Source organism: Mesitornis unicolor, unplaced genomic scaffold (genome assembly GCF_000695765.1).
Source record: "Mesitornis unicolor isolate BGI_N332 unplaced genomic scaffold, ASM69576v1 scaffold17314, whole genome shotgun sequence".
Classification (NCBI taxonomy): domain Eukaryota; kingdom Metazoa; phylum Chordata; class Aves; order Mesitornithiformes; family Mesitornithidae; genus Mesitornis; species Mesitornis unicolor.
Genome location: NW_010178265.1, coordinates 23,110 through 34,876, shown reverse-complemented (window position 1 = coordinate 34,876; position 11,767 = coordinate 23,110). Strand labels below are relative to the sequence as shown.

The following is an 11,767-nucleotide window of genomic DNA, read 5'->3' as shown; positions in this document are numbered from 1 at the left end:
TGCCGAGGAAAAAACCGGTATCCTTCCCCAGTTTGTGAGCATATACCTGATGCTGTAATTTTACAGTTCCTGTCACCCACATTTATAATGTGACTTTCTTCAAACAAAGGAAAAGTCATTTAAAATATGTAAAGTTAATTGTGTAAGTTAAAATGTGTAAATATTAAAATGCAGCACTTGGATAGTAGAGGTAGTTTGGCATCAAGTGAGTTGATATTTCTGACACTGTATCTTTTCTTGTGACTTCACTTGGCAACTTTTTTGGCCAAGTTTTCTTTTTCTCAGCCTGTCTGAAACAGGTGGGTCCAAAAGTGCAGCTTCTACGCCAGTTCCATCTCTGATGCTTTTTGCAGAAATAGTCAGGAGAAACTCCTTTCAGGAAAAAAGCTGCTCAAGGAAAGAAAACTATGACCCAAAGCAGTGGGAATTCCAAATATAAGGGATGCAACATTAATCTCCTGGTGGTGTGTGGAGACTCATAAACAAGATTGCAAATGTGGATGACTTCCAAGTAAAAGTACTAGCTTACAGCCACTAGCAGGCTACTAATAAAGATTACTTCATCTAATCTTACTTCAAGTATATTTATAAAATATAACACTGCCAAGTTAGATCACAGTGTGGATAAGATGCATGTTGAATCAATTAATTGTATATAGGTATTCATGTTCTGTTTACAGTGAGCAACAACACTCTCGTATTTAATGCATTTTCAGTTACGCAACACTGGGACTGTTTGTTCTTGCTCTGGATATGCAATATTTTGAAACACTTAAATCTTGTCACAGACGACTCCAAGTGACGTGGGAGGCTTGATCCAGCCTGTGACAAGGCATGGTGGGGTAGAACTGAGCCAGTACTTACCCTCCTCTGGTCACTGCTTGGGGGGGTAATTCATGGAAGTAGCCCAGGGCAGGATACAAACAACCAAGTGATATTGTACGCTGACATTTCATTTGTAGCGCGTAACAAGGGGCTCCTTTTGCCTGAACCATACAAGTTTCTCTTGGTGTCTGCTTGCTGTTCCCATGGAGATGTATTTCAAAAACTGTCTGTTTCTCATTGCCAAATTATGGTGTTTTACTGTGTGGGCCCTATCCTCTGTCTTCCTCTTGTTCAAAACTAACTGGGTGCATGAAGTCTTTTCCCTCTGTTCCCTGGCTCAGGTTCTAGTTTGAATAAATGCTGTCTGTATCACAAACAGTCTCCCAGGGAGAGAGACCGAAACAGGCTTGACTCTGCTGTCAATGGAAATTGAAGAGCCTCAGGACCTTTGAGTAGTACTTGTGGTTTTTTGCATTGTCTGCATCAGTTGTTTTTTTACTTTTTCCTTTCTCTTCCCCATCCCGCTCCTCTTGCTCTCTCTTCAGATATTTATTAACAATGAATGGCATGAGTCTACAAGTGGAAAGAAGTTCCCCACCTACAACCCTTCAACGCTGGAGAAAATTTGTGACATTGAGGAAGGAGACAAGGTAAGTGTTAAGGATGTCCCTTGGAAACTATCTTTTGTAGGGAAGGAACTGCCTGCTGAAAACTATCAGAGAAATTAGTTTCAGCATCTTTCTTGTGTTATACTGGAAGGAAACAGCCAGTCTGAGGAAAGAGCAATGATGGTGTATATACATGTCTGACAGAACTTGGGCCCCGTGTTGGGAGTTGTTTATACACAAGCTGCATGGCAGCCTGCTGGAGATACTGAACTGAAACTTGCCCTTTTTAAACCACAATAAACAAAGAACCTGAGCGCTTGGGAGAATTTAAGCTCAGACATGCAAACACTGCCTACTTTGTTAGAGATGTGGTGCTGCTTTTCCAACCGGTATCATGGGTTCTGGACTCCTGCACAGATGTGTCAACTCTCAGTTGAAACCAAATTGGTATTTCTCAAGAACTTGGGTAGTCCCTGGCCCTGGTGTGCTGTAGAGTAGCCTGGGACATAACTGCTTGGGTTTGTTCCTCACCTCAGACTGTTACCAATCAAATGTGACACTTTTTGTCCAAAACAGCTCATCACGTATGGGCCAACTGGCCTGGTCTACGGGAAAGAGCTGGCCCAAGAGCTGGCTTTTTCCAGTATGTCATGGGAAGGTGATTCACAACTGCTCTGCTGTACCAGGGCTTTGGCAGCTCATTGCTGTGGACAGTAAATGATGGGCAGGGTGGGCATTTCTACATCAACTGGGGTATCTTTTTCTTGGTATCTAAGCTTGCCCAACACTTGTGAGGCTCAGTGTCTGGTTTCCAGCCAGGTAACTGCCTTGGGGATCCTTTCCTAGTAGGAGTTGAGCAGGGGCAGTGTGTTTTCTGGTATTACACTGTGTAGAACCTGACCCTTCTGAAGGTGGGAGCAAACTTGCATGGCAATACAAAGCTCCAGCCTGCACGCAAATAGTGTATAAGGTAAGCATTCTTTCTGGATGGCACTAAAGCAGCTTCTCATGAGACCTGTTGCCATGAGGAATCTGTGTGTTCACGGGGCAATTGCAGAATGAGGCAGAATCAAAATATTATTTGTAATTCCTCTGTACTAATTTGGTAGGACACAACTGTGCTTAACTGCAGTGGCATGTAAACAGTGGAGTTGAAGCTAACTCTGATGCAACTGTATTTTGCCAGGCAGAAACCATGACATTGCTATTGTTCCCTGAGCTAAGTGTCTCCTCAAGCGGTTACAGAGCATTACATGAGTATTTCAAGCCTGCTTCTTAATGACTTGGTTAAAGAAAATTGTTATGAGGCACTAAAAGGCCAGTTTTGCAGCTTGCCTCCTTGAGACTTGTCCCTGTCTGAATTCAAGGATAGCTTTTAGCTTCCAGTTTGCAGGAGAGCCCTTTCCTTGGGGCCAGTCAGTGGAGCCCTCTGCCCGTGGTTACTCGGCACAGGTGGCTGACTCCTTGGTACCTAGAATAATTGCAGACATTAATGTAAGGTAGCTGCACCTGGGGTGCTGAAAGCTTCTTCTTCCACCCTTTTACTTCATACTTTTAAAATATATATATAATTTTTGCTCTATGTAGGTTTTTGTGAGGAACTGAGTGGAGTTAGACATGGATCTGGATTAGTCAGAAGGCAGAGTCATGGGTAAGAAGCATCCCAAACTGGCTGTCTGGCTACTGGTAGTACTTGGTTGTGCTGGTCAGTACCACCCCAGGGGTGGCTGTTCCTGGTACTGGCTCTGGCTTCAGCTGTGCTGTGCCAGGGCTGGCTCTGCCTTCACAGCAGCCTGGGAGCAGGACTGTGCTTCCCCAACCCTGAACACAAACCTGCCCCTCCCTACCCGTGCAGAGTGTGTTTTGCTTAGCCTGCACATGAGGGGTGGGAATTTGGCAGCTGATAGCTCGGCGATGACAATTTAGTCTGGTGCTGAAACTTGGCCAATGCTTTATGAGGCTAGGAGCAAAGGTTTTGTTGTTTGTTCTTTAGTTACAGAATTTAAGACAGAATTGTCCTTGATGGGAGAGTTGGGGGATAAAGGGAAGTCTTGTGTGGAAAAAAAAGCACTGAAAATAAAATGGAAAAGGCTTCCACTGGATGCTTGGAGGCTTTTAGCCTCCTAAATAATGGCTTAGCGTACAAATGTTTGCTAGGTTGATAACAGGGGAGGAATAACTTTCTTCATTAGACTTCTGCCCCCAGTGAATAGTGCAGTCCCAGAACTTCCACCCTGTCTTGGTGTTACCACATGAGGGCAGAAGTACTTGTGCCATTGCCATTTATCTGGTGCTGCTAAGAACACTTGAAGACGGGCTTTTTTTCTTCTGGTAGCTTGCTAACATCCAGCGAAGGCAGAGGGAGAGGTGTGCCTTTCTCAAAGGGGCACCCAGCTCAGCAGGTCTACAACTGTGACTGTCGAGCAGGCTTGATGCCGTGGGACATCTGTCCTGATCATTTCTAAGTAGTTCACTCTCCCATGTGGATCTTTGATGGGTTGTAAGAGGGTTTTGTTCACAGTTATCCTACCCCCTCAGATTGCTGAGGTAAGAGACTGCAGGAATATTATTCCCTGCAACAGACTTGCAATGCCCTCAGTTGGGGGTTTTGGACACTTTGGGCTGTTAGGATGCTGTTTGTGGCTGTTTTGATATTTAGTTCAAAAGTTCAATGCAATGCATGGATGGTTTGCAGGGGAGCAGGTCTGTTCTGAACCTCTTCTAATTGAGAAACTGGCGTGCTCTTGCCTTTCCAAAGAAGTGTGCAGTGGAGGCTTTTCAAGGAAATTAATAAATGAAGTCAAGAAAGACAGTCTCCACTGGGTGTGCTCCATCCGTGGCATGGACGTCTCCTTACTGGCCAAACTGAAGCAGTGTTGTGCACGTCGTGTCTGAAGCAGAGCAAGGCTTTTTTCAGCTGTTCTCTCTACTCACAGAGCCAGTGTGGTGCTGGTCTCCACTGTGGTGATGGTCTCCACTGTGCCCTGCAGCCTGCTGCTGAGGCAGGAGAGAGAAAAAAAGGGGCAGGGTAGAAATGGAGCAGCTATGAGCAGGACTTGATGTTGAGGAGGAAGGTGGAGGAGGTAGCGTAGAACAAAGAACAGTGTGAGTTTGTTCAGGGGAATATGGTATGTGGTTGTGTAACGGGGTTGTATCATAGTGCAAACATCCAGGGTGGGTATGAAGGTTTGCAGGCATTTCTCAACGCTGCAATGCTTGACTTTGCAATCTTAATATTCTCTTAGCAGAGCTTTTTATGTAATACTCGATAAATCTGTATAGCTCAGAACTGAGCACCAGGATGCACAGAGCTCCTCCTCCTTGTGGTTTTCTGTACCATGCTGTGTCCCTGGCACCTTGACAGTTACGAGTCTCTTTGTCACGCATTGTGCCTACCTATTGCAACACGCCTGCAATGAACATGCCATTCAGACTCCCCTAATGCCTAGTCATAACAGGATGGATTAAGAATGGCATTTCAGCCTTCCTGAAGAATTTCCTTGTTTTTGCTGGTCTCTCAGGCCTATTGAGACTGTGCAGGCACACAAGATCTCACTTGGTGGTGCTACCCCTGAGGGTGTTTTGGGAAAGCCTCTTTCCTTGTGTGACAGTGACTGTACTCTCCAAGCCGCTATGTGTACCCTGCATGTCCAAGAAAACAGACAAGAATGAAGACAACTAGAATTTGCAGGAGCTGCAGCAGGGCTCAAGTGCTCCCATGTTTAGAGGATGGAGAAGAGCTGGACGTGCACTGCAGTCCTCTGCCTGCACAGCCATCTCATCCCTGTTTCTGTGAGTGCCAGGGTGGTGGGAAGTCTCCTGGTACCAATGGCATGCTGTGTTGTGGTGTGTGCCACTGCAGACCCAATGCTCTGCACGTTGGTGCTCCCTGCCTGGTCACAGAAGCTAATTAATTGCTGCTAAGGGAAGACTTGTTTAAACCTGACACGCTTCTTGTGTTTCTTTGTCTGCTCTGTCACATTGCCTTCTTTCAGCTTGAGTCTTCATTCCAGCAGGCAGGATGGGGACTACGTAAACGTGCAGCAGCTGATGGTGCCTTCTGGCTTTTGTGATGTGCCAGTTTGAATCCAGATCAACTCAACTGAAGCGAGCCGTTCTGCAGGCCCGTTCTGCCTGTAGGTGATGGCCCCAGGCAGGACACGCCTGCCTGCGCACCTTGGCTGCTCTCTACCTCTGCCTTGCCAGCGCTCTTGCTTGACCAGAGCCATTTTTAACCCCTTCTAACAGCACAAGCTTCTTCCAGGGATTTCCCCATCAGTGTCCTTCCAAAATGGTGGGGTTCTTTTCCTGGCAGTATAGGTCAGACTGTTTTAAAGCTGTCTAATCTTCCTGTGAAGAAAAGGAGCCAAATTTAGTATAAGGTGCCATTTCAGCAGGTGATGGCTTGCTGTTTTCTCCATGAACTTCTGCTGTAAGAAGGCAACATGTCTCCCCATAACATTTTTCTTGATTGAGCACCACACATTTCCCCATGACCTTGTTGGATCAGTGCAGAGACTTACTTCTTAATTGTATCAAGACAAGACTTGACATAAGACATAAATGAGAGTAACTGGTGAAGTGCTATGAGGAATGATCAAGGCCTGAAACCCTCCCTTCTTTCTGACCCCCTTGAGCCACATATTGCGGTGAGGTGCAAGTTCTCCATCAGCTAAAGTGAGGCATGAGCTGTGCCAGACATTACATAGAGCAGAATTCAGTCCAAAGCCAGGGTGAAGTGTGCTTTATGTATGCTTGGGGTACAGTCTTGGCCTCATGGATATTGATGGCTGTGTTCCCATTGACTTCATTGGGTCAGGAGGTTACCCTTGGCTTCAGTTTTTAAATCAATGTATATGGGGAGAAGGGAGGAGTCCAGGGCACACTGTGGCCAGAGCAAATGCATGAAGCTTCTCTAGGGGTAGTAGTGTGGGAGGAGAGGGACTTCATTGCCCACCTGAGTAGTAACTTGGGTAAGCAGAGTTAGGTTTGGTCCAGAGTGTGGTAAAGCAGATGGGAGACAAAGGGAGAGTGGCACCAAGTCTGTGAAGGTGAAATGCCTTTGTCAACAAAACCCTTCCCGTCTGGTAGAAATGTTCTGGAAGTGTGATCTAGGATCCAAGGGAGCTTTTTTAGTGTGTTAACTGTTACTGGTGTGGGTTGCAGTGGGACTGAATGGAGGGATCTGAGCTGTGACTGTTGCCCTGAGTAAAACGGTGATCTCTCTCATGGGGGACTTTCCGTCCCACACTTCTTCAGAGGGGGATGATTCATGCAGGCCAATGGCCTGTCACGCTTAGGGAAGCTGTAATGGGAACAGAATTGGGATCTTGTTTCTCCATCCTCCCCCAGTGTTTCTTACATCCTGTACTGGCAGGAACATGGTTCTGGATTATTTTATAAACAAACCAGTTGCATAAAATTACCCTCGAAAGACCACATTGGTACTCTGACCCCAAGGTTGTTTATCGGCCCTAGCCAAACCCAAAACTTATTGCAGGCTTGGTTCCAAATGCAGGAGTTAAATGGAAGTGGTTTTGTCCGACAACCTGGTTTTAGCCACCACAGCATCATCTAGGAAGCAGCCTGATGGAGTTTCTGTGCCGTTGTCCAGCTCCTTCCTTGTAACCTAAGGTTTTCTTGTGTACGTGGCTGCTCTAGCCTGATGTGGATAACGCGGTGGAAGCAGCGAAGGCAGCGTTCCAGAGGGGCTCTCCGTGGAGACAGATGGATGCCCTAAGCAGAGGACGACTCCTGCACAAGCTGGCTGATCTTCTTGAGCGAGACAGAGTCATCCTGGCAGTAAGTATTGTGATAGGTGAGCAGCGATGAACCAGCAATGGTTGGCTGATAGCTCAGCTCCATCCCTTGGATTTTGCTGCATCCATACCTACCTAATGTGTTTGGGTTTTTTTGTTTACCTCTCCCTTTGTGAAGGGCAGAAGAGTCCATGCAGGAGTCATGGCTTATCTTCCTCTTTCTGCAGGATGATTTTAGGGATCTTAGAAGAAGGCTGTAATTTTTTTTTACAAATGACTTCTCCAAAACTTCAGCTAGTTACTGAAGTGATTACAGATATTAACACTTAAATTTTCAAAGCCATAAACATTTTTAGTTTAACAGTCGTCAATGTCCATTGCCGTCTCCCGGCTCTTATCTTTAAAATAGCAAACAAAACCCCCAAAATAACCAACAAACAAACCCCAAACAACAACAGCAAAAACCAAACAAAATAACCCCAAAGCACTGCAACTGGCGTGGTCCTTCTTTACTACAAAAATGCAAGGGCAGTTTGACTTCTTTGCAAATTGCTTCCCCTAAAATGGGGGTCTGGAAAGAGAATCTTTCTCTGGCTGGATATCATCCAAAGTTTAAAATGTGTGTAAGTGGGAACTGTTTCCTTCCCTACTAAATGTACTGGCTCAGGAAAATCTCTTTATAGCCATGAAGCTGTGTTAACTTGGCCTTCTGCACTGAAGAATTATTGATAATGACTCCCCATCCTGTCCTGAAGTAATCCTTCTGGTGCAGAACAAGGGGAGCAGGACCCACACTAAAATGTGCTGCAGTTGGTAGAAACCTTTAGAATTTACGGGCCTTGGACATCTTTCCAGATCATGCCCACAGATCCTAGCATCTCTTGGCTTAGAGCTGCTGTCAGTCCATTCCTAAGGCCTTGTACCTCAGCACTCACCAGTTCAATGCTGCCCTTTGGCTCTGCTTTTCTTCAGGTGAATGGCATTTAAGACATTTAGTGCTGTTAAATATGTAAGTTCCTGAGCTGATGTCCCACTGAGATCAGTAGGATTTAACATACATGGGCTGTGCTCAGGAGCCTGTACTTGCGTGACTGTTTTGAGCTGGGTCTTTTTCCCCAACACGGTGTCTCTTAAGCACGTGACAGCCTCCAGTTTCAGCTGTGTGTGTGTGTGTGTGTGTGTGTGTGTGTGTGTGTGTGTGTGTGTGTGTGTGTGTGTGTGTGTGTGTGTGTGTGTGTGTGTGTGTGTGTGTGAATACAGTGTGTTCAGTTTCTGCTCACTTTTTGATGTGACTTCAGAGGAACCTCCTTTTTCTATAAACCAAGACATTAATTTCAAGCTTTCTGCTGCCCTTCTGATCTGGGAGGGCTTGTTTGGCATTGTTATTTTCACTGCAGAAAGCCAGCCATAGCTGCCTTGGCTGCATGCTAAGTAATGACTTATAAAAATCAGTCATTTTTGCAGACATTCAGAGCGGATAACAATCCTAGTCATTCCAAGGGGAATGTCTGTTTGAGTGCTGTTTGGACCCTGATGTCTGTGGAAGATGACAGGGTATGACTTCATATGTAAACAAAGATGTTTCAATCTACCAAGGGATAGTACTTCCTTTATGGATGTGCTGGCCATTTGCATCAATATCCCATGTAATGACCTGAGTACAGAACAAAGCATTCCCTGAGCTCATGTCCAGAGCAGTGAGAAGGACACAGGCTGAGCCTGGACTTCATTTGGAGCTGCCCAGCATCAGTGCAGCTTTAGTGAAGCAACTTCTCCCTTGCCTTAGTCTCAGCACAGATCTCAGCCCTAAGAACTCAGTAAAAAATGTGTTTTCTATCATCCTGTGGTCAAAAGAGGCTTTACAGAGGTTGGTTTTAGGGCGATGAAGTAGGAAAAATGGATTTCCAAATAAAAGGAAAGTGAGTCTGACTGATTTCAGTGACAATATATTGAATCCAGAACAGAATCCCTCCATCAGAGGGTCAGTTATTGGGAAATCATGACACTCACATAATTTCTGACCGGTGCCTGAGACCACAGCCACTGTCTGCGGGCTTCTGGAAGATGTGCTTTCACAGCAGTCACTGAACAAAGCAACTTGTGCATGCATCAGCGTTACTGAGTGTAGTCTCCCTTCTACCTTATTTGTATTAACAAACTGGTTCCTTAAATATAAGGGGAGGGAAGGAAACTCCATGTCTGCAGCACAAGGCAAAACAAAATTGAGCAGGAGTTTCTCTAAAAGCTTTTTTAAAGATAAAAACATTGGCTTGTCTGACAGTGCGTGGAATTTGTTTTTTTCAGACTCTGGAGACAATGGACACGGGAAAACCTTTTCTGCAAGCTTATTTCATTGACCTGGAAGGTTGTATAAAAACACTCCGATATTACGCTGGATGGGCTGATAAAATTCAGGGCAGAACTATCCCAGTGGGTAAGTTCCTTCAGACCCAGTTTCAGAGCTGGGATGGGATCAGAAAGGGAGATGCAAGGAAAGGCAGGCTTCTGAAAACCTGCAAAAACAGCCTTGCATTTCCTTTCTGTCTCAAGATGCATTTAAAGTAGATGTGTTTCAAGATTTAAACTAATGGGAGAACAATGTGAATGCCTGGATAGATCTGTGGAAAATAATGGATGGACTCTTCTGTTGCTTTTTTAATTTTTTCGTTAGGTATCACTGAAATGGATCAAAATGCCAGAGTGTGTAAGGACAGAGGTTTCTAGGGAGAATTGTATGAAGGCAGCAGAGCTTATGCTGTCCTAGATGCCACATGGACGTGACAAAGGGTTGATGTGGAAACCACCAGTGCCTTCCACCTCATGGGCATTCCCACATCCCTGGCAGTGCTGGCTCACAGATGTTCAGAGAGATCGTATAGTGCTTTTTCTTAACTTTTATTAAAGAGAATGTTTGAGCCAGTGGGACCCTGTCAAGTTTTCTGAGACTTGCAAAAGGTTTTTCAAAATGTTTCCTAGGCTGCAGAGCCAGAGCAGTCGCACCGCACTGTTGTGCAGGGACAGAGACAACACTTTGGCTCAGCTATAGAAGTTCAAATACAGTTTTGGGGAGAACAGGTTAAGAGAAATGGATGTCCAAGTGGCATGATGAGCAATATGGTGCTCTTCCCTATGAAACCAGGTTTTTGTCAAGAATTAATCTGTAAGGAAAATGTCCTTCCTGCTTTCTCTTTGAAAGAGTATTAGTAGTATTTTAAGATTAATGGTATTACTTTACTCCTAGAGTTTTACCTTTTTATGATTTCTTACTAGAAGAGCAATTCCTGTTACATTGAATATGATTCCTGTACAAAATGGGTTTAAAAACTCTCCCCCTCAGGAAACAAGTGCTTTGCTTCTTTTGGTGAGACACAATCTGAATTAAATTTGTGCTTGCTCTTCAGTGTGGTAGGGAGTTATCCTGCCCTTAGCCTCAACACAGGGAGTTTGCAGAAGGAATTGAACCCCTGGTTTTAAAAGGCTCCACTGTGACCATGAGCAGTGTTTGGCTTTTGAGCTGACACAAGACATTCTTAAACAGATCTTCATCCGCCTGGGATGTCCCAGAGGCATGAGTTAAACTGAAGAGATACAGGGTTCTTTGTGTCATACAGTTTTAGTTCTGTCCCCAACCTGTTAGTGTGCAGTCATGTTACACTTCCTGTACAAGCAAGGATTTTGACTGCTTTGTCTTCCTCTGTCCTTTTGTCTTGCAGATGAAAATTTTGTGTGTTTCACCAGACATGAACCGATGGGTGTCTGTGGAGCCATAACTCCAGTAAGTAGCAGCAATGGTGCCCTGCATGTCCCTTAGAACTGGAAGAAGTGCATCTGCACTCCCCATCTTATACTGCAGCCATTTGCTTCCTAGTTAAGTACAGCTGTCCTGCAGGGAACTCCCATCGCAGTTGCCTGATGTTTTTTCTTGTTTTACCCCCATGCCAATTGCTCTTGGCAACACTGAGTCCTCTGCAGTGGAAGGGTGGGTCCCCTAATCAGATGCTCTGTTCCTCTCTAAGGCTGACACCGGTCACCAGAGACCAGTCAGAGCTGACTCTTGCACTGCTGGGACAACCATCTTGTCATTACGTGTGCTAAATTTTTGCTGCCTAGTGCTGATGCATAGTTTAGAGTTTTAAATAATATCCATTATTAATAACACCTGGCTGTTCTCTGAGCTTTCTGTGATTAAATCTTACTGAATAGAGCTTTATTTTCCTTGAGGTCTCATTCTCTGCTGAGGGGACAGTGTGGCTAGTTCTTGGAATACCTCCAGTTTTAGTGTGTGTTGCTTGCTCTGTTTAAAAAGACAGCCAGGAAGACTTTACAGCTACATAGGAGACACAGTTTGTTCCTGTCTGGTTGTAAAATACTTTGAGTGTGGTATCCTACAGGCCATGAGGCAGATGTTGCTGTGCCAAGATTCTGTGTTTGGATACTTGGATCAATCAGAGTCCATGGAAGATTTTGGGATAGGATTATAGGAGAGACTGAAAGAAATGCACATGGAGTATTGGATTTGCTAGACCCTGGGAATACCAGGTCTGGACCAGTTCCCAAAGATACCTGGGGAAATTC

At 45.1% G+C, this 11,767-nt stretch overlaps 1 protein-coding gene across 1 annotated transcript in view; it reads left to right on the top strand.

Moving 5' to 3' along the window:
• Window positions 1-11,767, top strand: part of ALDH1A2 (aldehyde dehydrogenase 1 family, member A2) — a 32,639-nt gene that overhangs the window by 2,297 nt on the left and 18,575 nt on the right. Inside the window, exons 2-5 of the mRNA XM_010182394.1 lie at window positions 1,371-1,475; window positions 7,095-7,235; window positions 9,497-9,626; window positions 10,906-10,967. Of these exons, the coding sequence (XP_010180696.1) occupies window positions 7,161-7,235; window positions 9,497-9,626; window positions 10,906-10,967 (267 nt within the window). The 5' untranslated portion in view covers window positions 1,371-1,475; window positions 7,095-7,160. The remainder of the gene's footprint in view (window positions 1-1,370; window positions 1,476-7,094; window positions 7,236-9,496; window positions 9,627-10,905; window positions 10,968-11,767) is intronic.